Source organism: Triturus cristatus, chromosome 1_2 (assembly GCF_964204655.1).
Source record: "Triturus cristatus chromosome 1_2, aTriCri1.1, whole genome shotgun sequence".
NCBI classification, from domain to species: domain Eukaryota; kingdom Metazoa; phylum Chordata; class Amphibia; order Caudata; family Salamandridae; genus Triturus; species Triturus cristatus.
Window position 1 is genome coordinate 1,100,611,093 of NC_140580.1, and position 26,707 is coordinate 1,100,637,799.

The following is a 26,707-nucleotide window of genomic DNA, read 5'->3' on the forward strand; positions in this document are numbered from 1 at the left end:
ATCCGGTACTGGGAACAAATACTCGATGACATTGACATGGCTTTCAACACTTCCATACCCCGGCTCCCTGCATACTCACTCCTAGGCCGTCCCAATGCGCTTACATTTCCCTTACACTCGACTAGAGGGTGGCAGTTGGCCCTGGCACTGAACACTGTGCATAGAGTGATACTGGCCCGGTGGAAAACTGACAAAATCCCTGACCACACACACTGGTTAGACCAGCTATGGAACCTGTTAGCAATGGAGAAACTTTCCATGGTGGCAGTAGGGAAGGACACAGACTATGCCAAAATATGGGCTCCTTTCGTAACTATTCTCTCTGCAGAATTTCGTGAATTGACTTGCCCGCAATATCTCCGAATCCTGAGGCTAGTTCCAGACCCCACAGCGCCCACCACATAAGGAAGTGTCCTGGTAGCCTTTTTCTCTCCCTGAGCATTAGGACCCTCTTGCTGCGCTGAATCCCTTAGGTAGTTGCCCATTTCTTGCTTCAAAACTCACTGAGGAGATGGGGTGGGGGGGGGTTAGGGTTTCCGTGGGTTTTCTTTCTTCTTGGTTCCTATAATCTTTCAGTTTATTGCTTCAAAACGGAATGCCTCACAGAGCCTATGGACCATAGCGGATCATTTCTTAGAGACTTGGACACATAGCTTCATGAATGCTTGGCTCGCTTACTTATGCTGTTAATTGGCAGTTTTTGTTTCTGCCCCATTCTATCAGACGCGGCCGGCCCGGATGGGTTGTAGGCGGCATGCTGTGATTAAGTCAGCTGTGCCTGAAGTGATTTTGCTTTGCTATGCTATACCCGTACCACAGTAAGCCGGCCCGCTGGGTTGTAGGCACTCAGTGTTGGTATCCTTGATGGTGTTACTTCAATAAAAATAGATTTAACACTAAACGGATCACATAGAAATGACATATTTAAAAAAGGTCTGCACAGACATATGTGTCAAGAAGGTGAATTTGAACAAATATGACTGATTAGTCAGTGGAACTGCAAGGCCTTTATTGAGTGTGTCCTTCAGTGAATCATGCAAGGTTTTTACTCACTTTATTTGTGGACACAATTGTAAATTTACACTGATGTCTATGTTGATATGTCCCCTTACCTTACACAGTAAATACAGGCATGATCAATAATTATTTATGAGGGTACAAGTGCTCTCAGCTCTGGGAAGATGCGGGTATGGCGCTGCTCGACTTGCATTGTCCTTGAGCTTCCCCCTACAGGAGTGGCCACACTCCCTTGGTGTAACATGGCACTTTACTGACGCGGTTAGGAAGGAAAGAATGCTGCAAATACCCTCATACAAAATTGGTGAATTATTCAGATTTAGGATACATGAACAGGTCCTAGCTAAAGCTATTCAGTTAAGATGTGGGCAATGAAGTCCAGGATCTTCTTCAATTGAATCTACATGACAAAGGAAAGAATTTAAAACTTGATCCCACAATTTAGAGTGTCAGGGGCACAGACCTTACTAATGCAACAGGTCAAGCTTGAAGGATGCACATAAATTGTTGCATGAAATTACTGCTTAAGTGCAATTGCATGCAATAAGATGCTTATTTGATTGATGATGCTATACTAAGAAGGTATGTGAGGGTGATCTTTGTCTTTTGGTCAGACATTTCTGGCTTATTGCTGTGGGATTGTTGGTTACAGTACAAGAGGGGAAGCATTAGGTCCTATTTCATGGCATGCTTTAAGGGGATTGAATCTGCTGTTATAGGGCCCAAGCGGCTAGACTCGGTATGCAGCATCACAAGGGTGGGGTGGAATCAAGGGACAAATTAGATGATGGTAGGTTAGGCAATAGAGCACATGGTGGGTATGCAGTGGGGAAAAATTAGGGAGTTTTTGTTTTTTCCTGTTTTTTTGTATTAGGGAATAGTGCAAACACTTTGGGCCTATTACGATGTCTGTTGAAAGGCCTCCGACCTCAGGTCGGAGGCCTTACAACTGACATCGTCGGTTTCCGACCAGCTTACTTTGATTCAGCCGGTCAGAATTAAAACTGGCCGGTCACTCCAGCTGGCTTCCAATGGACTCAGTCGGAGCCGGCCCCTATTCCAAAAGGACGGTAGACTGCGTCGTCCAGATCACGAAGTACTGTTTTCTGCAGGGTTTCCATGCCGGCCTTCTGACAAGGAAACGTTGTCGGAAAGCGTGTTTGGGGTCCCCTAGCAGGCCCCTTTTCCTGTGTGGACTCTGGTTTTTGGCAGAGGGGGCACCTATGGTGCCTCCTGTTAATCCCTGCACCCCATGGCAGACACCTTGAGGTGCCTGCCACGGGGTGCTGGGATTAACACCACCTAACATTTCCCTATTGGAGCATGTACTACGGCCACTTTACGGAGGTCGGTCGGTCCGTTTCCAAGACGGTCCGTCCGACATCTTAATAGGCCCCTTAGCCCAGATAGGTGACTTGCGAAGGTGGAAGGATTCCATGTTGGGTGGTATTTAATGCACCTGGTATTTACCGGGTGTGTTAAACAGCACTCCCTTCTTTAAATTTCTGCAGGTCAAACCTACCAGAATTTAACTGGGGAAGAGGGTACAATATTTACTCTACCATGTGTATTTTTTACATTATGCCCCAAAATGTGCATGTTATTTTCCCAAAAATCTAAATAGGCACTATTTATCGCACCCATTGGATAATGAACTCAGTGGCATTGGTATTTATCAGATGATATAAAGAGTAACAATATTCTGAATTTGGGCCTAGATTGAGCTTTGCTCCACATGTCGTCTTCACACTAGGAAACGTTTTCAAGGCAGGGCTAATACTGATAAAATAATCAATAGGAAAAAGAAAAGGAAAATAAGAAAGGATATGGAAGCTAAGGTTTTTGCACTATTCCTAACTTGATTTGAAATAAAATGACAACATTTGAAAAAAGTAGGATAGGGCAAAATATAAATTCTAACAATATAACTACACTGAGTACTATCTGAATAGCAACATCTACTTACAGCAATGTTATGAAGAAAGTGAATATTTGGGATAACGATAGCTTGGGCTGCAAAAGAAAAAGTAAGGAAAAATAAAAGTTTGACATTCAACATCTCTATATTAAATGCAAAATGAACAAGTTCATTGAGATTCAGGAAATAACTGCTGATCATTATAAAAAATAGTTACTTTCCTCGACAAGAGGTCAAGCTACTTCATCTCCTCATAAAACTCACTTTTAATACATAAAATGATGGCAAACTCCTCCATGTTGATAAACTACTGTTTGTTACAGGAGGTCTCCGAGGTTATCAAAAACCTGCCAAATGCTAAAGCATGTAGGCATGATGGGTTGCCAGCTGCATTTTGAAAAAAACTTCAGAGGGCAAATCAGCAAGTATTTTACTAGACTCCAAACACTATTTTTACAAGAGGGAAGGTGCCCAAATCCTTTGGTACAGGAATTATGGTCTGTTTTTTTAAGGAGGAAATAATCCAGAGGACCTAAATTCTTATCACCCTTTTACTTAATTTGACTACAAGATTGTGGCTGAATTATTGGAATATAGAATAAATAAAAGTTTGTGTTGATTCATAATGATCAACATTTAAAACAACCATTATTTATGTAATCAAAGATATAGACATTTTTCAGTGAAATATTCCAGCAGTGTGTGTGATGTTTGATGTAGAAGGAGCTTTTGACCTTATGTTTTGGGAGACATTGTTCTTTATATTAAAAATAAAGAAAAAGTACCTCAATTTGGAACATTGCACAGAATAAACAAGGCCTGTTGTTACTAAGTGTAATTCAACAGTGTAGAGATAGGGTTGCATCTCAACATCTGAATTTCAGCAATATGTTTTTGTTCACCATGCAACCATTACTTAATGACTGTTTTCTTTAAAATGTAAAATAATTAGTGACAACAGTGGGAATAATTGCCCTTTACCTGTCAGGGCACAGTAGCCCTTCTTTCCTAAAAGTTGTAATGGTGGATAGAACCTGAGCATAGCTTTACAAATGATATCTTTAATACAAATCCTATGCTGATAAGGATTAGAACAAGAATTGGTAAAGCTAATAGGTTTAACTTCCATTGTGATTTATAAGTCAGACACTTTGGGTTTGCTAATGTTTGTCAACAGCAAGTGGGTGCTGCTGGGCACACAGAACACCAGCAGTACCCTGACAGCAAGATGATGGATGGTGGCTCCGGCAATTTCTGTTTTGCTAGGTGTTCACCATGCTAAAGGAACAGCATACTGTGTTGTAAAATAAATACAAAATTGATTATTTTGTTGATTTGTTCAGGTAAGGTATTTTTGACACATATATCATCTGACACAAATATCACAGGCTAACTATTTACTTAACTGGTGTCCCATTAGCTTAGATTTTCTTTCTTCACTCTAATGAGCTGATACTTTTGCAAACGATGTTTAGGACACAATATTTATCTCAGATCTTGTTTTTACACAAGATTCCATGCCTCAGATAGAAATCAAGTCATAAATGTAGTATACAAAAGTATAGCCTCTTTCGAAATAATAAGAGAAAATCTACACAGGACAATATTTTTGTAAATCAGATTTAAGACACAATATTACTGTCAGACAATACGTTTTCTAATAGTATTTTGACATACAACCATTATTGAGGATGGAGGATCATGAAGGGGAGTTGGAGACAGCCTGCTCGTTAGGTCAGTGGGACACATTTTAATGTCAAGGGTGACTGCAGTTTTGTGAAGCCAGTTAAAAATATAATCTTAGCATTTGGTTGAGTTTTAAAACAAGTTATTGTGCATTTTCAGCTAGTTTAGAAACATTGACCATTACATAAAGAGATGCAATAGATCATTAAACATTTTTATTTCCGGATACAGTCAACATTGACGCAAAATAGCAGCTTAAGGTCTCAGTGGTTCCCATTGCACCAAGACTGATCCAACCAGATAAAATGATAAGCGGTCAAAGAGCAGGCTCCATTCGCCTATCATTTGTAATATTTCAGGGTGGTTTCTGGATACCCAAGTATTGAGATGCATAGAGTGCTGCAAGAATTAAATATGTTTGTTTTTCAGTTGATTAAATCACATATTTTGACCCTCAGTATAGGACGAAATTACAAAAACTCAGATATGAATTTAATTCCATTCTTAGCAGAAGAGCTGGTATTCAACTCTCCAATTCTAAAGCCAATTTTTGTTTTAATGCTAACAGATCCGGACGGCTTTTAGCTAATTATCTATGCATTTAAAAAGATTAAACCCAAATTAATTTGATTCATGGCCCCAATGGGAAAATTGCAATATCGCAAAATGATATTGTTAATGAATTTCTAAATTATTATACTACTTTATATAATCAACCTAACTTTGTTGATTCTTCTATAATTGATTCTTTGGATTACCCAAGATTCCCCTTTTTAACTAAAAATAAATTAGATCTACCCATTACTGAAGATGAAATTTGATTAGCCATTAAATCCACAGGACCAGATGGCAGTCCAGATGAATTTTACAAGGAATTTCAATTACAACTTGTTCCTCATTTATTTAATTTATTTACCTTTTTTATCTCCACAGGGACTACTACAGGTTCTTTTACTGAAGTGTTAATTGTTGTTTTGCCTAAACCTAATAAAGATCCTTCACTTGTTTCCAATTATTGTCCTATTTCCTTATTAAATCAAGATTATAAGCTCTATGCCAAAGTAATTTCAACTAGGTTAACCTCTAGAGTCTATTATTCATCCAGATCAATCAGGGTTTATGAGAAATAGATACTCTGCAAATAATACAAGAACATTACTTCATGTTATTGAACAAGGTTCCAATTTACCTTTGCCAGCAGGAGTGTTAGCATTGGATGCTGAAAAAGCCTTCGATAAAGTACATTGGCAATTTTTATTTTGTACTTTATTTGCATTTAATTTTGGTGATATATTTATTCGTATGATTTCTGCGCTATATTCTACTCCAATAGCTCATTTATTTATTAATGGCCAAACTTCAATCCAATGTTCTCTTTTCAGAGGTACCAGACAGGGTTGTCCTCTCTCCCCGCTCTTATTTCTTCTTGTAATTGAACCTTTGCTTATTTCGATTAGGAATTGTAATGATATTAATATTAAGGGGGTTAATCTTAAAACGTTAGCATATGCAGATGATGTACTTTTACTTATTAGTAATCCTATCTCCTCACTTCCTTATTTATGTGAGATTTTTTCATCTTATTCCATACTTTTTGGTTATAAGTTAAACACTAAATAAAACAGAATTTTTTCCGATAAATATTCATTGCACTTCAGATATGTTACCCTTGCAGGATATTAAACAAGAGATTTGGTGGTATTGAACATAGGGAAGGCGCCTCAGGAAATATTAACTAACTTGTGTTTGTTTTAAGTATTTTATACGGTGCTAAAAGGAGGAGAGAAGCACCCGCCTCTCCTGATTATGCGGCCAGGGCTGCAACTCAAATATATACAAAATACCTAGCACACGTCAGATTTAAAAATGTATAACATTTTGACACCAGTAGCTTAGCAAGTCAACACATACATATAACAAATCCAAATTGAAATCTTCGATCTTTAATTCTTTCCGTGGATTCTTCTCATGTGTGAGTTATTGTGACAGGTCGAGAGCCAAAGCCAACATGTGTTTCGTCGTTTCTTGTTACATAAACATGCGACTTTTTCAAGACTATATGAAAGATAGACCACTGTCACTATTGTTACATAACACTTTCACTATTGTTCCATAACTCACAAGTATATGGCTCTAAGAGATTATACCATTGCTCCTCCACCATGTAGAGTTTAAGAAACATGTCTATTGAAAGTGCACTACACATTACACCATGTGTATTCTCATTTAAACTATATCCTATGCTACGCATGTTTAGATTATGGATAATATCTTAATCATATATTTTTCAGCATAATCTATCCTGCTTTAAGCATGCCATCAATAAATCACTTTTGTGATGTGTTGCACCTCAACAAAACATTACAGACATTAGTTGCTTTCAATAGAGCTACCTTGAATTTCAATCTAGACAATGTGTCTTATGTGTACAAAATTAGTCTACTGTGTGACTATTCACCATTAGTCATAGGAGATCCCAACAACAACCACACAACCATATGTGAGTGCTCTGCCACCCACACATGAACAAAAGGAAAACGTATCTGATACACGAACCTCAATCGGCTTCACTTTGTATCTACTAAAATTTCAGAAGAAGTCAAGAAAAAAGTATCTCAATCATTATTTATCCATGACAAACAATGTCATCGCTACAAATCAACTTCGAGCATAATTTGTAAGTAGTGTTGGTACATACTTAACATGTGGTGATATTTCTGGCAGGGGTAAATGTCTTTAAAAGGGTCCCAAAGATAGACACTCACTCACCAGTATTTGGCTTCAACAACTATAAAACAACAAGTCAAACATGGCCAGTCTGAGAATATTGTAAGCAGCCATCTCCTGAGTGAAACTACTAATATTAGCCACAATCACACGACTCTCTATTAGTTACTATTTCCCTTTCTGAAAAAACGGGCCATAGTTTTTCTCAGTAAAATTCTTAATTTAAATAGAACACCAATTTATATTGTAATCCTTAGTAATAAACTCTGTAAAAATGTTGATGCCATGGTCGTGAGACTAAAATTCCTAGTCCACGTTACAACCGACTCTTAATCTCTATAAATATCCCCATTTTTGTCTACTGTAAACTGTTGTTTAAATCACAAATTCAAAATCAAACATCACCCAGGCGCGGGACTTCATTAATCACAAGGACTCATTCTGTCTCTTACCGTTTAATTTCTTGATTCAATTGTCCAACACCTCTCACGTCGGCTTCCTCGAGTATGAGACCAAGTGAATGAAAAACGGTACTTTTGATCATAAACCCTGCATCAAGTGACCGTCTGTTATCACGTCTCCCTTCTAACATACTAACATAGTTACCAATGACGCCATCTTGAAAGTACATATAAACGCGTGTCTTAATATTTAACTCAAACTATTCAATTAAGAGCAACAACTCACTGGTCTTTCAACACTCAGGTAATTTAACCAATGCCAAAATGGTCTTCTAAATTCTGTTTTAGTTAATCACGAGTTGATTCTAAAATTCTTTATCCACAGACACTATCGTACCAAAATAGCATTTATAAACATCAATAAGCTACCAAAAATCCATAAACATCGTCGCCCTCCACGTTCGACCTACGTAACTGAGTAATGAAAAAAGAGTCTCTTTATTTTGTGTTCCCATATCTGACGTGCGTACTTCGCGAGTGTTCGTCCGCCGTCTTGTAATATTTTATACGATTATGTATTCATATCACGATTCATTATAACTTGTTCTCTTCCTAAAATAATTTTTTCACTGAAAGAACATACTTCCACAGTTCACTAAAACAAATATTCCTGGATGTCAGCATAAGGTGAAAAAATCAAATATGTGTATGATGAGATACCGTTATTTGTCATTCTACTGTCAGTAAAGTGTGCATTCCATCATAATAGTTCATTGAGCATGTCACATTTTGCAATATCAGCGATTTGACCAACATACTGTTCTAAATGTATATATTGGCCATGATAGAATGGCAATTATTTGACAGTAGATCTAAAATCTAATTCATATGCAGGTAAATATGATTTACACTTGAGTCAGTATACATTATGCTGTCAGATCCCATATTGTCAACCGAATATTTCTGGTGTAGTCAATTCAAGTAGTGGCCAGCATCCCAAACATTCTGCTTTTCCTCTGTTTGTTGATATTACTTAGTACAGTAATTTAAGAATTGTTTGCATGTTACACATAATATTTGTGGCATGAAACTCTTACTATTCATTAATCATACATTGACCTCAATAACCAAAATTGCCCAAATTCAAGTTAAAATCAAATCCATAAATGGGTGTATCCAAATTTGTAATTCTACCAATCAATGTTTTACACTCCACCTCATGTTCTCTCACTGCTATTTATTTCCTTTTCGTCAGTAACCAGCATTCAAAACTTCATTTATACTGTATTCCTGCCGATATCATTTAGCCCAGACAATTGCCCTGAGTGGGTAATTTACAGATTGGTTTATAATGTGTTTAGGCTAATGTGTTTGTCACCTACCCTTGCAGGATATAATCTGGCAAAGAGATACATTTAAATACTTAGGCATTTTGTTTTAATCTTCTATGAGAACTATGATATCATTAAATTGTGAGTCTATTTTAAATTACATTAAGGATAAAATATCTAAATGATCTTCACTTCATCTATCGTGGTGGGGGAAAATGGATTCTATAAAAATTACTATAGCACCAAAAACTTTTTTTACTCCTTAGCCATGATTCCTACCCAATTTCCTATGAAGTTTTACAAAGATATAGATCGGCTTCTTACTAAATTTCTTTGGAGCAATAAGGGACCTCGTATTAGTTATAAACAATTTAAATTACCTAAAGGTAATGGAGGTTTTGATGTACCAAATTTCTTGTGTTATCACAAAGCTTTTATATTAAAACAAAGTTCTTTGTGGCTTAATCATTCTCATTTGAATAATCCCTCTACATGGCTTTCTATAGAAAAGAGTTTCAATAAACCGTTTCCTTTACCTTCTTTGTTAACTATATCCAATACATCTATATTTTTCAATATATCTGTTATTGTGAAGTCCACTAAGTTAATATTACATGATTTCGATTTAATTTTTCCATCACCCATGTCCATTACTAAAGATATGTCGTTATGGTATAATTCTAATATAAAACTTACCAAAAATGTTAGATTTTGGCACTCATGGATAAAGGCTGGCATTTTTTGCCTTAAAGATATTTATCATAACAATGCTTTTATCTCTTTTGATGATCTAAAGGAGAAATGTAATTTACCTTAATTTGATTTATTTAAATATGAACGTTTATGCAATTCTATTTTAGATTCATTTGCTCATTTTATACGTTCTAATGCTCAGTCAGATTTTTCAATTTATATTCGAACTCGTTCTACTTTGCCTCATGGTGTTTCAATAATGTATAAAAAGATGACTACATTTAAGGGTGACAATATTAATATGCTTTTGACATTTTGGAATAATGAGCTTTCTTTATCTTTATCTTATGAAACATGGAAAACTATTTGGCTTAATAGTATTTCAGGATGGTTACCTGTTTCACTTCATCAAACAAACTCACATATTTTATATAATTGCCTATGGTCTCCACTGAGATTGTTTCAAGCTAAACTCTTCCCATCTTCAAAATGTTGGCATTGTAATTTACATACTGGTTCATTAAAATATATGCTTTTTGAATGTCCTATTTTTAAATTTTGGACTGAAGTTTGGGATGGTATAAAAAAAATACTGTCGTTCTTTCTCATAAATTAACTGATTTAGAAGGTAAACTTTTTAATTTCCTGTTATCAGCAGCGTTAAAATCCATCACCTCATGTTGGAAAGACGTTTCATTATTTTCTGTTCATGTGTGGTGGTCATGGGTTATTTTTACTAGAAGAGAGCCCATTTATCCTTGAAAGGTGTTATTCATAATTATAATTCTTTTCACTTATTCTGGAAACCTATTGATATCTATTTATCTTCTTAAAATGCATTTTTTCTATAACTTACATATTCATTGATATTTTTGCATAGATTCTATTTACTAGTAGTTCTATTTGAATGATTATTAATATCATATGTATAATTGTTCTTTCTCCCTCCATTTATAATTTTCTGTATTAATATAATAAGATATTATATTACATTGTACCTATTATAACTTAATGGTGTTAATAATTGTCATATATTCTTATTAGGTACTTTTATTGTAATATTTTTTGTATTGTCTATCTGTTAACTAAAAATTCAATAAAATATTCTGAACACAAAAACACATAGTTAATATTTGGTTTTATGCTTACAGCTTATTTCAAGCGATGCCGATGGAGCCATCCAGAGAGCTGGAAGATTCCGTGTGGAGAACGGATCTTCTGATGAGGTACAATTCTAATTATTGAAAAAAAGGACATAATAAGATTTCAACCCAAGCTTTCGCAGTTTCCTTCTGGAACACTTTATTCAATCCCCTAGGGTACCTACTAGCATGCAGCACATTTGCTGTTTGTGCTGCTTGCCTCAATACCTACTTAAAGATGTATTTTTCAGATCTTCGAATTCACAACATGATTAAAAAAGCTTTCAATGACCATTGTCACTTTTGCAGGACCTACACTGTAGTATGTTACAATATCTTATACATATTCCTAAAATGAGCAGAATGGTGAACACCATTTTAAGAATGGTAACGATCATACTGTGATTTGAAGTATCTGTAAGTGAGGCAGCCATACATTAGTCATTCTACAATGTGTGTCTCAGAATTGTTTGTGAGGCTTTGGAAATAAATATCTCCACTTTATAAATCTCCTGTTTTCATACAAATTGTCTTTAGAACTAAATGACAACTCTTTCATGTCAGCATGCACACAGAATTCCACAGGAGAAAAATGTATTAATAAGGAGAGGCTTCAGTTTGTCTCACATATTTTTAGTAACAGGCTTTTGAAATAAGGCACAACCAATTTTGTAAGGTATGACTGCAATTCACACTAGTGACGCTTAGTCTATACCTTACTTATTTGAAGTGCTACTTGCATTTCACTGCAAGGTAAGTTGTGCACCTCATATTTTTTTACCATATTGAATGAAACTTGTTTCCAGTACCTCACTGTTTATATGTGCAGAGGAGTAGCATAAATAATGCCATCAGAGAGGTCATCATTGATGTCACCAATGATTTAATTTGAGATGGCGTCAGTGATATTATTTAACGTATCGTGATTGATGTAATATGTGAGGTCATAAGTAGGGCATGGTGGAACGCAAGTTATAGTTAATCCAGTGAACTATAACTGGTTAATTTCAGTGTTTTATTGGCTTTTAATCATTAGTTGTTATATTATTACAACACCAAAATATACCGTCACTTTAACCTTTTTCAGTATAACTATATTTATAGTATGTATATATATATATATTCACTGAAAAAACCATAGGTTTCACACATGTTATAGTTAGCGGAAATTTTACTGATAAAAAACCAATGAAATTCCCCCGTTATAGTTAGTGCAGGCAACTATAACTCACGCGACCGCAATCCTCTGCTGATGCTAATACTGTATTTAGACACTTATTTGCCCATGTCTTCTTCCATACATTTTTAGCTATACATATATTACAAATATTTTTTTTTCATAAAGACACATATGTCATCAGCAGAAGATTGCGGTCGCGTGAGTTATAGTTGCCTGCACTAACTATAACGGGGGAATTTCATTGGTTTTTTATCAGTAAAATTTCCGCTAACTATAACATGTGTGAAACCTATGGTTTTTTCAGTGAATTTGCAAGGTTTTTTAAATGCTAATTCCTAACTATAACGTGTGTGAAACCTATGGTTTTTCAGTGAATTTGTACGGTTTTTTAAATGCTAAGTTACTTTACGCCATTCGTGGCGTGCGCGCCCACTTAACGCAGTTCGTTCCGTGCGCGCACGGTGCGCTTCGCGCACCGTGCGCGCACAGTGAGCACGCGGTGCGCTTCGCGCACCGCGCGCCCACTTTACGCAGTTAGTGCCGTGCACGCACAGTGGGCACGCGGTGCGATGACAAAGCAAGAAAGCACGTCAACAAATCTGTTTCTGCTTTCCTCCGTGACTATGGTATGGGTGCCATTTACCACAACAACTTGCGTTATGACATGCAAGACATTTATAGAGGAGATGGTGTGCACTTCAATGATGAAGGGAACAGAGTCTTCCTCTTGAACCTTAGACTCTGCATCGGTACTTACTTGTAGGTACCACTAAAAAATCATTTCATAAACACAACGGCTCTTTTTAGAGCCCCCTAATATCTAAACACTTAAATCTGATTTTCATTTTTTTTTTTTTTTTTTCTACCGTACGCTTACCGTAAGCTTACCGTACGCGTACCCCGTGATTTTTTTAAAAATCAATAAATGTTTTCTTTGTACTTTACAGTCCTTCTTTGACCCCCTCACAAATGTAAGGGGGTCTGTAACTCTCCTCATTGCCCCCTTTTCTTGTTTTCACTCTTTTTTTTCTGAGTGAAATACACAAAATGGCGGCCGCCGCTTCCTGGTTTCGGCCGATTCGAATGTTTACTAAGATCTAAGAGCCAATCAGAATCGCGCTCGCGCACGCCACCGTACGCTTACGGTAAGCGTACGGTAAGCGTACCGTAAGCGGGCTCAGATATATATATTGATTTAAAGGCTATTTTCTCAGAATCTACTGAACAGATTTACACCAAACCTACAAAAGGCACTTCCTTGACCTAGGGACTACCTCTCTGCCAAATTTCGAGTAATTCTGTTCAGCCGTTCGGGCTGTAGCTCGTTCTAAATGTCCTATGGAAAAATGCATGGGGAAAACGCGTTTTGGGACCCCCCTTTTATCTCAGCCCCCACTTGACGGATCCCCCCGAGACTTTCAGGGTAGGAGCGGAGCGTAGCGCCCCACCTATTTTGAGAAATTCGCGAGGATTCATCGACCGGCGCCAAAGTTATTCAAAATAGAATGTTGAGGTTTTCCTATGGAAAAGGGGTCCTAACTATAACTACCTACTGGCGACCGCCAGTAGGTAATATATATATATATATATATATATATATATATACACAGTCATCTATACATATATATTATATATACATATATATACATGCTCCCAAAGTTGCACCAGCAGCCGGGTCACTCGCAGGCGGGTGCTATGATGTGGCGGTGCCCCACAAAAATTGCAGCTCCCAAAACTCTTGTTGATCCCACAGAGTTAAGCACTCAAAGGAGGGGTTTGTATCGATTATTCTTTTATTTCGGCAGAAATCAAATTAACAAGACAGACGCGTTTCGAATCGATCTTCATCAGTGTCTCGTGGCAAGACCGCGCGCCCTACGTTTAAATACACATTACGTCATGTATTGCGCGACAGCGTGAAACAGATTCGCCTGACAATCACTGAAACAGAAGATGGCTCAGATCCCGCTTTTAACAATACTTTTGGGGCGGCCATCTTGGAATGATACATTCATTCAGTGTGTCCATACAACTCAGGTCTCTTAAATCAGGGAACCATAATACAAACGGTAATTATATGGAACATAATTCATCCAATAATACTGCATATTTCAATAAATCAGCAGTTCGTCATGAAAAAGAATATTCCATTGTCATGCGAGAAACAGTATGACGCCATGTATTGGCCATCGCTCCCTGTACATTAAAGGAGACAGGGAATGGACAGAAAAAAAAAAAAAAAAGAAGAAAAAGAAAAAGAAACAGGAGAGAAGAGATGGGAAACATGGGACACATATGCAGGTCAGACAGCGAAAAGAGAGGTGAAAACAATATAACATTAGTAAGCATCACATGTAGGGATTTCGAACTCATTTCACAGTTGGTGTGGATGTAAGATCAAGATATCTCCAAAGGGTGTACTCATCTGCCCAAGTGTACACTCAATTCTTCCCCACTATTGAGAACGTGCGGGGCCTTTGTATACAGATCTATAATGTAGCGGGATTCTAATCTACGTAATCTTTGGACTCTATCACCCCCCCTGATGTTTACGGGTACATGATCGAGACCAAAGTACTGTAGGAGGTCCCTATTGCTGTGGTGTATAGTGGCAAAATGCCTGGCTACCGGGTAATTTACATCGTTCTTATTTATTGCGCGCTGGTGTTCCAAAATGCGCATTTTAACACTATTGATAGTGCTACCGATGTATTTAAGCCCGCACGGGCAAAGGAGACAATACACTACATGAGTGGTGGAACAAGTGATGAATTTGTCTATGCGCCTTGGTTGCCTGACCCCTGGGATATTATATGTGAGAACTCTCTTACAATTTTTACAGGCTCTACACTTCCCACAAGGGAAAAATCCGTGTAGAGCTTTTAAAGTACCCGTGGGTTGTGGCAATGGTGATAAATGGCTCTTCACCAATTTATCACGGAGTGATCTCGATTTCCGAAAAGTAATCATTGGTTCTTTCGGAATGTCCTTACCGATAACTGTATCGGTTTTTAGGATATGCCAACTTTTTCTGACTAATCTCCTCAGATGATTTGCATCATCCGAGAAGGTGGTTATTAGGCGAAATTTGCCCTCATGTTCAGTTGTGTTCCTATTAGCTGTGTTTTTGTATGTCAGAAGTTGTTGTCTGGGTATTTTTCTCACTTTGTTAAGTGCAGAGATCAAGTCTGTATAGTTATAACCCCTCACTTGAAATCTTTTTATACATTGAGTTGCTGCTTGTTCAAAATCAGCTTCTCTTGAGCAGTTCCGTTTCAGGCGAAGCAACTCGCCATAAGGGATACTGCGAATGAGTGTGGGTGGATGGTTACTGTGGGCGTGCAAGATAGAGTTGCCCGCAGTGGGCTTCCTATATAGCTCAGTCTCAAGGACACCCTCCCTGGCGGACACCTTCAGATCAAGATAATTCACCGTTAGGGAACTAATCTCAGATGTGAACCTGAGATTAAGTTGATTATTATTGAGCTCAGATATAAAAGTCCGAGCCTCGTCTGGTGAGCCCCTCCATACCAAAAAGAGGTCATCTATGTACCTGTGCCATGCTATCACATGATTAGTCCACTTACTCATGTGATTGCTGAGGGCGACCTGCTCCTCCCACCAGCCTACGAAAAGATTCGTATAGCTGGGAGCGAAGCAGGTCCCCATAGCAGTCCCAGACAACTGTCTATAAAGTTGTTCTTGAAATAGAAAGATATTGTGAGATAGACAGAATTGAATGAATTCCAGGAGCATGGTGTTGTGCTCAGAAAATTTCAAAGGTCTTTTCGCTAGGAAGTGTGCTACTGCCTCTAGCCCTTGGCTGTGTTCAATGCATGTGTACAGGCTGGTGATATCCAAAGCAATTAGTTGGTATGTGGGTTCCCACTTAATCTTCTTGATCTGCATAATAAAATCAGTGGTGTCCTTGATGTACGATTTTAACTCCAAAACCAGTGGAAAAAGAAAAGAGTCAATATATACAGACATGTTCTCTGTGAGGCTTCCTATAGAGGAAACAATGGGTCTCCCAGGCGGTTCATTGGTGTCCTTGTGGATTTTTGGCAGTTGGTAAAAAGTTGGTGTAATGGGGTCCAAATTGCGTAGAAAGAGGAATTCGTTTGTCCCCAGCATGCCTCTATTGCGCCATTTCTCAAGTAAATTGTGATATTGTAAGATGCTTGCGTTATACTGTTCAATGTTAGTTGCTTCATAAACCTTCACATCGTTCAATTGACGGTAAGCTTCACGACAGTACTGTTCTCGTGTCAGTAGTACGATATTCCCTCCTTTGTCGGAGGGTTTACATACTATTTGTTCGTCCTTGGATAGATCTTTCAATATGGACCTTTGTTCATCAGTGAGGTTATTACCTCGATCTGTGCCACTGGAAGTTTTTGTTCTAAACTTAAGGAGGTCCTGCATCACCGCATCGGAAAATGCGTCGATCGCATCATATGGCATTTGCGGGATGAAGACTGAGGGGGGCTTGAAACTCGTGGCTGGTGTTATTTGTTTTATTCCCACTCGTACAGCTCTGCTTGCCACATCATCAGTCAAAGTACCAACGGTTTCTTCCTCATTCCGTAGGGCCTCCAGCATTTCCAACATATCGAGATCACCAGTGGTCAATAGATCAGTTCCTTGAAGTTGTCCTTGTTGTTGTAACTGTCTAGCTTCCTTCATGGTAGGTTTTAGTTTGAAAAATTTATGAAGCTTCATTTTCCGTGTGAATTTGAATAGATCAATACACGTTTGCGTATATTCCAAGTGATTATTCGGGCAAAAGGAAAGTCCCAATTTGAGGGCGGACTCCTCGGCATTCGTGAGTACTCTAGGTGTCAGGTTCACGATGGTTAGATCTTCAACATCATTTACCATCTCCTGTCTCTGTTGTTCCGTGACCCACGTGTCGCTGTTTTGCCCCTTCCTCTTCCTCTTGCCCTTCCAGCCGCTCCTTCTGGTTGATCTTCGTTTTCGGGTGGTTTGCTCTTGCCCCCTCTTATCCAGGATTGGCGTATGAGATTGAACTCCTGGTGAAAAGGAGTCTTCACAGGGGCACTGGGAGGGGCGGGAACTTCATCTCCGGAGAGTTCGCTCTCCGTGACCTCAGATTCCGATGTTTCAATTCTGCTTGTCACTTCAGATGGTTAAAAAGAATAATCGATACAAACCCCTCCTTTGAGTGCTTAACTCTGTGGGATCAACGAGAGTTTTGGGAGCTACATATATATACATATATATTATTTATATATATATATATACAGTCATATATACATATATATACATTTATACATTATATATATATATATTCACTGAAAAAACCATAGGTTTCACACAAGTTATAGTTAGCTGTACATTTCACTCGTAAAAAACCAATGAAATTCCACGTTATAGTTAGTGCAGGCAACTATAACTCACGCGACCGCAATCCTCTGCTGATGACATATGTGTCTTTATAAAAAAAAAATATTTGTAATATATGTATAGCTAAAATTTTATGGAAGAAGACATGGGCAAATAAGTGTCTAAATACAGTATTAGCATCAGCAGAGGATTGCGGTCGCGTGAGTTATAGTTGCCTGCACTAACTATAACGTGGAATTTCATTGGTTTTTTACGAGTGAAATGTACAGCTAACTATAACTTGTGTGAAACCTATGGTTTTTTCAGTGAATTTGCAAGGTTTTTTAAATGCTAATTCCTAACTATAACGTGTGTGAAACCTATGGTTTTTTCAGTGAATTTGTATGGTTTTTTAAATGCTAAGTTACTTTACGCCGTTCGTGCCGTGCGCGCCCACCTCACGCAGTTCGTTCCGTGCGCGCACGGTGCGCTTCGCGCACCGCGCGCCCACTTCACGCAGTTAGTGCCGTGCCGCGCACCGCGTGCCCACGTTACGCTGGATGGGCCATGTACGCACCATGCGCTTCGCGCACCGTCCGCACACGGAGGACATATTATGCGCTTCGTTGTGAAAGGTTATCTATTAAATGATCACGTCTGTGATATGCCATGCACAAAAGGTGAACTGCGGGCACCTTTTGCACACGAGGGTGGGAAAATGTGGAGTTTTTTATTTTTTATTTATTTGTTGCCGTACGCGTACGGTAAGCGCATTCGGCGTTTTTAAAAAAAAAAAAAACATTTAATTTTTGGCCTTGGGGGTCCTTCTGGGACACACTGACCAAGGCTAGGTGGTCAGGAGCTGTCTAGCCTGCCCCTTTTCATGTTATCCAACATTGTTTTTCCTCCCCCCCTCAGAGTGCGAGAGAGAAAATGGCGGCCGACACTTCCTGGTTTCGACCAATTCGAATGTTTACTAAGATCTAACAGCCAATCAGAATCGCGCTCGCGCACGGCACCGTACGCGTACGGTAAGCTTACGGTGCGCGCTCGGAGCGCGCTTACAGATATATATATTGATTTAAATACTATTTTCTTAGGAACTACTGAACAGATTTACACCAGACCTACAAAAGGCACTTCCTTGACCTGCGGACTACCTCTCTGCCAAATTACAAGTAATTCTGTTCAGCCATTCGGCTGTAGCTGTGTCTAAAGGTCCTATGGAAAAATGCATGGGGAAAACGCGTTTTGGGACCCTACTTTTTTCTCAGCCCCCGCTTGACGAATCCCCCCGAGACTTTCAGGGTGGGAGCGGAGCGTAGCGCCCCATTAGTTTTGAAAATTTCGCGAGGATTCGTCGACCGGCGCCAAAGTTATTCCAAATAGAATGTTGCGGATTTCCTATGGAAACAGGGTCCTAACTGTAACTACCTACTGGCGACCGCCAGTAGGTTATATATATATATATATATATATATGCACGAACCTCCTTCTTGCGAATGAGTAGAGACCACACCGGGGAACAGAAAGGAAGCAGCTTTATTCCTTTAAAGGGCGAATGCATTTCGGCTGCACATCAGCCTTCGTCAGCGCCATAATGTTCAGGAGGCTTCCACTTCACGAACTTGAGTCCTGCTGCCCTCTTATTGGCTGAGGGCCCGCTCCGCCCCCTGTAGTAAACCGCGCACCTGTCAACAGTTCAAGTGGTGTAGACGAACTGCAACTCCCAGAAAGCATAGTGAAATCCAGGTAGGTGATGCGTGAGGGGTGTTACGCCTGGTGGATGAGCGGAATGACAGGACAGTTCGTGATGAAGCCAATTTCCCGTAGGTAAAGGAACAGCATGCCCCCTTAGGTCCCCCAACCGCCTCAGCCAAAGAGTTCAGGGATTGTGTCTGGCAGGGGCAACGATGACAGTGCACCTCGCCCAACATGGGGTTGGGTAACCTCATGACTGCTGTCTTTCCTCTCCGAAATCCGTGGCGGGTCCCGGTCTCCCAATAACTTGGATACACGAACTGCCACTGGAACAGCGACAGAGCCAGTAATTGCCGGGCCAACAGGTGAGGCGGGGGTCTCTAAAACCGTGTTTCTGGCACACGGGAATTAAATGCACGAACCTCCTTCTTGCGAATGAGTAGAGACCACACCGGGGAACAGAAAGGAAGCAGCTTTATTCCTTTAAAGGGCGAATGCATTTCGGCTGCACATCAGCCTTCGTCAGCGCCATAATGTTCAGGAGGCTTCCACTTCACGAACTTGAGTCCTGCTGCCCTCTTATTGGCTGAGGGCCCGCTCCGCCCCCTGTAGTAAACCGCGCACCTGTCAACAGTTCAAGTGGTGTAGACGAACTGCAACTCCCAGACATAGTGAAATCCAGGTAGGTGATGCGTGAGGAGTGTTACGCCTGGTGGATGAGCGGAATGACAGGACAGTTCGTGATGAAGCCAATTTCCCGTAGGTAAAGGAACAGCATGCCCCCTTAGGTCCCCCAACCGCCTCAGCCAAAGAGTTCAGGGATTGTGTCTGGCAGGGGCAACGATGACAGTGCACCTCGCCCAACATGGGGTTGGGTAACCTCATGACTGCTGTCTTTCCTCTCCGAAATCCGTGGCGGGTCCCGGTCTCCCAATAACTTGGATACACGAACTGCCACTGGAACAGCGACAGAGCCAGTGATTGCCGGGCCAACAGGTGAGGCGGGGGTCTCTAAAACCGTGTTTCTGGCACACACGGGAATTAAATGCACGAACCTCCTTCTTGCGAATGAGTAGAGACCACACCGGGGAACAGAAAGGAAGCAGCTTTATTCCTTTAAAGGGCGAATGCATTTCGGCTGCACATCAGCCTTCGTCAGCGCCATAATGTTCAGGAGGCTTCCACTTCACGAACTTGAGTCCTGCTGCCCTCTTATTGGCTGAGGGCCCGCTCCGCCCCCTGTAGTAAACCGCGCACCTGTCAACAGTTCAAGTGGTGTAGACGAACTGCAACTCCCAGAAAGCATAGTGAAATCCAGGTAGGTGATGCGTGAGTGGTGTTACGCCTGGTGGATGAGCGGAATGACAGGACAGTTCGTGATGAAGCCAATTTCCCGTAGGTAAAGGAACAGCATGCCCCCTTAGGTCCCCCAACCGCCTCAGCCAAAGAGTTCAGGGATTGTGTCTGGCAGGGGCAACGATGACAGTGCACCTCGCCCAACATGGGGTTGGGTAACCTCATGACTGCTGTCTTTCCTCTCCGAAATCCGTGGCGGGTCCCGGTCTCCCAATAACTTGGATACACGAACTGCCACTGGAACAGCGACAGAGCCAGTAATTGCCGTGCCAACAGGTGAGGCGGGGGTCTCTAAAACCGTGTTTCTGGCACACACGGGAATTAAATGCACGAACCTCCTTCTTGCGAATGAGTAGAGACCACACCGGGGAACAGAAAGGAAGCAGCTTTATTCCTTTAAAGGGCGAATGCATTTCGGCTGCACATCAGCCTTCATCAGCGCCATAATGTTCAGGAGGCTTCCACTTCACGAACTTGAGTCCTGCTGCCCTCTTATTGGCTGAGGGCCCGCTCCGCCCCCTGTAGTAAACCGCGCACCTGTCAACAGTTCAAGTGGTGTAGACGAACTGCAACTCCCAGAAAGCATAGTGAAATCCAGGTAGGTGATGCGTGAGGGGTGTTACGCCTGGTGGATGAGCGGAATGACAGGACAGTTCGTGATGAAGCCAATTTCCCGTAGGTAAAGGAACAGCATGCCCCCTTAGGTCCCCCAACCGCCTCAGCCAAAGAGTTCAGGGATTGTGTCTGGCAGGGGCAACGATGACAGTGCACCTCGCCCAACATGGGGTTGGGTAACCTCATGACTGCTGTCTTTCCTCTCCGAAATCCATGGCGGGTCCCGGTCTCCCAATAACTTGGATACACGAACTGCCACTGGAACAGCGACAGAGCCAGTAATTGCCGGGCCAACAGGTGAGGCGGGGGTCTCTAAAACCGTGTTTCTGGCACACACGGGAATTAAATGCACGAACCTCCTTCTTGCGAATGAGTAGAGACCACACCGGGGAACAGAAAGGAAGCAGCTTTATTCCTTTAAAGGGCGAATGCATTTCGGCTGCACATCAGCCTTCGTCAGCGCCATATATTACACAGTAGTTATAATTAGGACCTAGTTAGTTGTTTGTTTTGCTAACTCAAGGCACCATTGGACAAAGCGTCACAAAACTTTCCAATCTTTGTTTTCATCCACCTCAATTCCTTCTTGATAAGTTTTGTTTTTTCCCCGTGAGGTTTCCATAGATAATTTTTAATAATACTACAGCTCAACTGGATGAATGGAATTACAAAAAAATTGACATAATGCTAGAACTTTTTACCAGAAAGTATCCTTTTTGGGATTTGGTGTAAATCTGTTCATAGTGTTTCAGCGATTAAGGTTCTAAGGGTCAGATGTACTGCTGTTTTTAACGTTCGAAAATGGAAAATCAGGCTGTTCGTGATTGCTAAAAATGTTGTAACATGCACAAACCCTACTTTGTAAGTCAGTAACCTATTATCAACTCACAAAATAGGGTTTGTGATTCACTATTAGAAAGGGGCATGCCAAGGGTGTCCCTTCTTAATAGCGAGTCACGGGGGGATGTATGATTGTTTTGCAACTGCAAATGTGGTCATGAAACAATCACAGTTACCACCAATTTCAAATTAGGTGTAAGCCAGCCGTAAAGGGGTTCCCAGGGGAGCCCCTCCCCTTTGTGTGTGGCAGCAAAAATATTCTTTGAGAGGAGGCAGTGGTCCCGCAGTCCACTGCCTGCCCTTAAAAAAAAAAGTTTCTTTATTTCAAAAGCAAACACAGACATGGTGGTCTGCTGTCCCCAGCAGACCAGCATCCCTGTGTTATTGTCCATTCCCAATGGGTTGCAAATTGCGACCTGCCTCATGAATATTGAGGAGGCAGGTCATTTTCGACCCGATTCGGCGAATGTGTCTGCGTCTGAGACACAGTAGTACACTGCATTTTGCGAGTCACAAATTGTGACTAGCAAAAAATCGCAATTTGCTACCCGTAAGATGGAATGGTCGTCCATCTGGCCCTAAATGTATAGCTATCTGGACCGTTGGTCTGAAATTAAACAATTCAAGCCTTCTGATTGGTTGAGGGGGCCCATTTATTATTCACTGTTCCCAGCCGTGAGAGCCCCATCATGCCCAATCTGGATAGGGGCACCACCGACATGTTGCAAATGTTTAATGTGGGCTGCAGAGTGAAGATGTCCTCCAGAAATCATTTATTAAAACTATCTCCCTGTTTCCTTGGGTGTATAAAATGTGACCCCAGGAAAAGTTGATGGTGTTTTGAAACATTTCTGGAGCTGGAGCTTTTGCTCTTCAACTGAGCATTGTTGAGACACCTTGTGGGTGGTGTTATGGCTGCATTGTTTTTTCCTCAACAGTGTATGAGAAAGACTCTAACATTGCTTTACATTGTTGACAAAACCAAAAGGGCTGCAAACAATTAATAATGATGTGGTGATCCATTGACAAAGCCAATAGGTTTGTCTTTCATAATGATATGGTGAACCCTTGACAACACCAATAGTCTAGCCTTGTATATTCACATGGTCACCCCGTGACAGAGTCATTGGGCTTTCCTTCATAAAATAATGTGGGAACCCTTTTAAAAAATCAATAGACTTGCGTTGTATATTGAAGTGGGCAACCTTTAACAAACTATGTATAGTGATACGGTAGTTGACAAAGACAATAGGCTTGTTTTATATAATGATGTGGTGACCTCTTGGCAAAACCTATAGGCTTCCAATGTATATTGATGCAATCACACCTTGAACAAGCCAACAGGTTTGCAATTATATAATTATGTAGTGACCCCTTGACAAAGTCAATGGGCTTGCCTTGTATATTGATGTGGTCACCCTTTGACAAAGCCAAAAAGCTAGTCTTGTATAATGATGTGGTCACCCCTTGACAATGCCAGAAGGCTTGCTTTATATATTGATGTGGTCACCTCCTGTCAAAACCAATAGTCCTCCCTTTTATATGCTGGTGAGTTAACCCCATGAGAAATCCAGTAGACCTGCGTTATTTAAAACAATACCCTTATTGTGATCAGCGCTCTCATTGGCTGGCAATACAAGATGCTAGCGGGGGGTGTTGGCCGCCCCAGTGGGGTTGATTTCAGGGCTTGCTTGCCACACGCCAGTGACAGTATAGTATGGCAGTAAGATCATAAATTGTGTGAAACAAAAACTCTAGAAATTCACCAAAAAAACAATGGCTTTAGTGACGTTATATTAGATTAGGGTAATAAGATCTTACTTTAAGTTTTTTTAAAAACAACAAAAATTAACTGAAAAAAAACTAAGGTGAAAGTGATGTCACAGTTAGGTCTGGTAATGATATCTTACTTTATGAGAGAAAAAAAATCTTAGAAATTCACTGACCAAAATAAAGGTTAAAGTAACATTATAGTTAGGTAGAAATGCCAATAAGGAAATACATTTTCTACTAAAAAAGACTGAATTCAACAGTTATAGTTTACTGTGCAAAGTATAACTACGCTCAATGATTGTCTGCCAGATGCAGCATACTGCCAGGAAAGGTTGGCTGCCTTCTGGATCCTTACTCCTCATCAATTGTGCCCAGGGACATTTCAGAGTATACCTGATCCTCCAAAATGAGGGTACAGAAGTGGGCCTGATGACCAGGCTGCAGAGGGAGGATGCCCTTGAATCCCTGGCTCAAGCTCAAAAGGCCTGTGTTTAGACATTGACTCTGGAGAATGCACACCATTTTGTCCTCAGTTTTAGACTGCATGACTGAGACTGATCTTGTACAGTTGGATGAATGGTCACAGCAAGTGGGGGGCGGGTGACATACCCAACCTCTGCACATTGAATGTGTCTGTTGCTCACCATGTTGCATAATCTAATTGGAGTATGTCCAGTGGTGTATACCTATTTATTTTCTTGGAGGTTGCTCTATTCTCGTGCAAATAAAACTCAATAAGAAAAGAAATGAGTAGCCTGGTGACAGAGGCATAAAGAGGAGAGGCACCACTTCCTGGATGTTTCCATCTGAAAATGTGCTGGGATGATACCCTTGCTGTTGAACAGCTCAGTAGCCAATGCCACATGCCTGTTAATCCACAGTATTGAATGCTTGAAAGTAAATGTATATATGTGGGTGTGTCGTGTGATGACATGAAGCTGTCACCAGACAGGTAAAGCTGTCTGTAGGTGAGACTTTAAAAGGCATAAATTCAGTCCCATTTGTGTGTCATTCGCTGTGCAATAGATAAATATTATGTGGGGATGGGGATGGTTACATGTTGCCATACCTAATAGCACTTCTGCTTTTGTTTCATCAGAGCCAAGCTGACTGATATTACCATGAGATATCAAGGGCAAGGTGTATTCTGCTATAATCCAAAAGCCAAAAGCACCAGCCTTCATTGTTGCAGCATTCCATAGAGTAGAAAACGAAAACCATTCTCTCACGAAAGTATACTTCTGGTTTGATGATTTCAGCCACTTGTTTTTACAGGCTAACTTATTTATACTCCTCCTTATCAATTTTTCGTTTGATTTGTATGTAGCACACTGCATAAATCGAAACTGGATTAATTAGCACGCAAATTTAACATTTGTTGGGCAAATCAGAAGACCACATTTACTGCCTTTGAGATGTGCAAACTGGAAATTCTAATGAGGACTTTGCAATTTAAAGCATTAAAAGTCTGTTCTGGGGATTCCTGGACTAGCTGCGCAATTGATATCTTTTCATTTGGTGCCTGCCAAACACTTTACAATTGGTCACGAAGATTAGAAACCACTGACAATTTATGTTTTCTGAAGCAGTGTCTCTTTTCTGGCCATCAGCTATTACAGTAAAAGGTGACCACATAGTTTGAGACTCATGAATTCATACCTAAGACATGTTTCTCACTCTAATGCTGGTAGTCCAAGTGTCACACCACAGTCCAGTCCTAATGCACAATATCAGAATGTCATGCCCACCACCCTTGGTACTGATTGACACTATGCCTACTCTTCTTAAGGATGTAATGTGCCTATCTGCCTCTTGCTAGCTAATTGCATACTGCTTGTCTTGATTTTGTCTCTCTCTGACAGCAGTGCATTCACTGATCCACTGTCAACCAACATCGACTATATGCTGTTAGCCCCTCATTAAAACTCTCTTTGTCAACAAGACTCCAGACATCATCGCAATCTGCCAGCTGCCATCAGTAACTGTTCCCCTTCTTGTCAAACCCTCATGCTTCTACCACTCTCACTACTCCATACTCCCTTCTGTTTCCAGTGTCTCAACAGCTATCATAACTCTATTAATCCCAGCTACTTATAAACACCTGAACAACCATCAGCATCCACTGACCTTCCTCAAGCTCTTCTGTCAACCAGGCATGGAAATAAGTCCTACCCTATCAGCAGTCCATGTCTCTACCTCCCCTTTCTAAACAAGGATCTCAATGCCAGCTTGTTAAGACTTTGCACCATCCTTGCAGTTCCCTCATTGGCTTATTCAGTTCCTTTATGCCTGCCCCATGTTAGCAATGTGCTATAGCCAAGTTGTGAATCACTTGTTCATTGGTGCTTACCATTTTACCTATCTGATGTATATGTCACCAAATCAACTCAAGCAAGCGTGGCACTCTGTTATCTCTGTCTGGAATTGACTCACAAAGTTGAGGCATCATTTATCCAGAATTCACGTAAGAAGACAATTCGTCAGCACCTGACTTTCAGATCTTTAACTTGTCATTTCTGTTTCATGCAATGAGTCACATCATCATGCTGGTTCTTGCTGCTTTGAACTCACTCATCCCAAGGGAGCCTGAGGTTGACCTGCTCTTTCTGGGATCCCTTCATTCACCCAGATTGTCTGTTTGCTGGCGGGTCTCATTTTCCCCCAGACCTGAAGTGTGCCACCTCTATCTATCCCAGAGGCTTACGTATTTCAATGTCTCCGTTCAGCCCCTCTACTTCCTCCATAGGTTTTCTGTTAGATCCTGAGCTTTGAACTCTTCTGTCTCCTTCCCGGTTTCCCTCCGCTGACTTTTTATCAACCTCCATAAGAATGAGGAAGTTTGGTAGCCTGCAAGTGCATGCCACAGCTAAAGTATTAGGTAGAGTTCTCTTCGCCTGTTTGGAGACCTGTGCAACCACTACAGGAGTGATATCCAAAACACAATATGATTTTAGGAGGGGGCTAGGCACCACCGAGCAATG

General features: G+C 40.6%; 1 protein-coding gene across 4 annotated transcripts in view; it reads left to right on the top strand.

Moving 5' to 3' along the window:
• The window catches only part of GARNL3 (GTPase activating Rap/RanGAP domain like 3), a 949,195-nt gene that overhangs the window by 686,204 nt on the left and 236,284 nt on the right, over positions 1-26,707 (top strand). For all 4 annotated transcript variants that reach the window (XM_085613708.1, XM_085613711.1, XM_085613709.1 and 1 more), the window contains one exon: positions 10,925-10,999. In XM_085613708.1, coding sequence (XP_085469834.1) covers positions 10,925-10,999 — 75 coding nt within the window. The remainder of the gene's footprint in view (positions 1-10,924; positions 11,000-26,707) is intronic.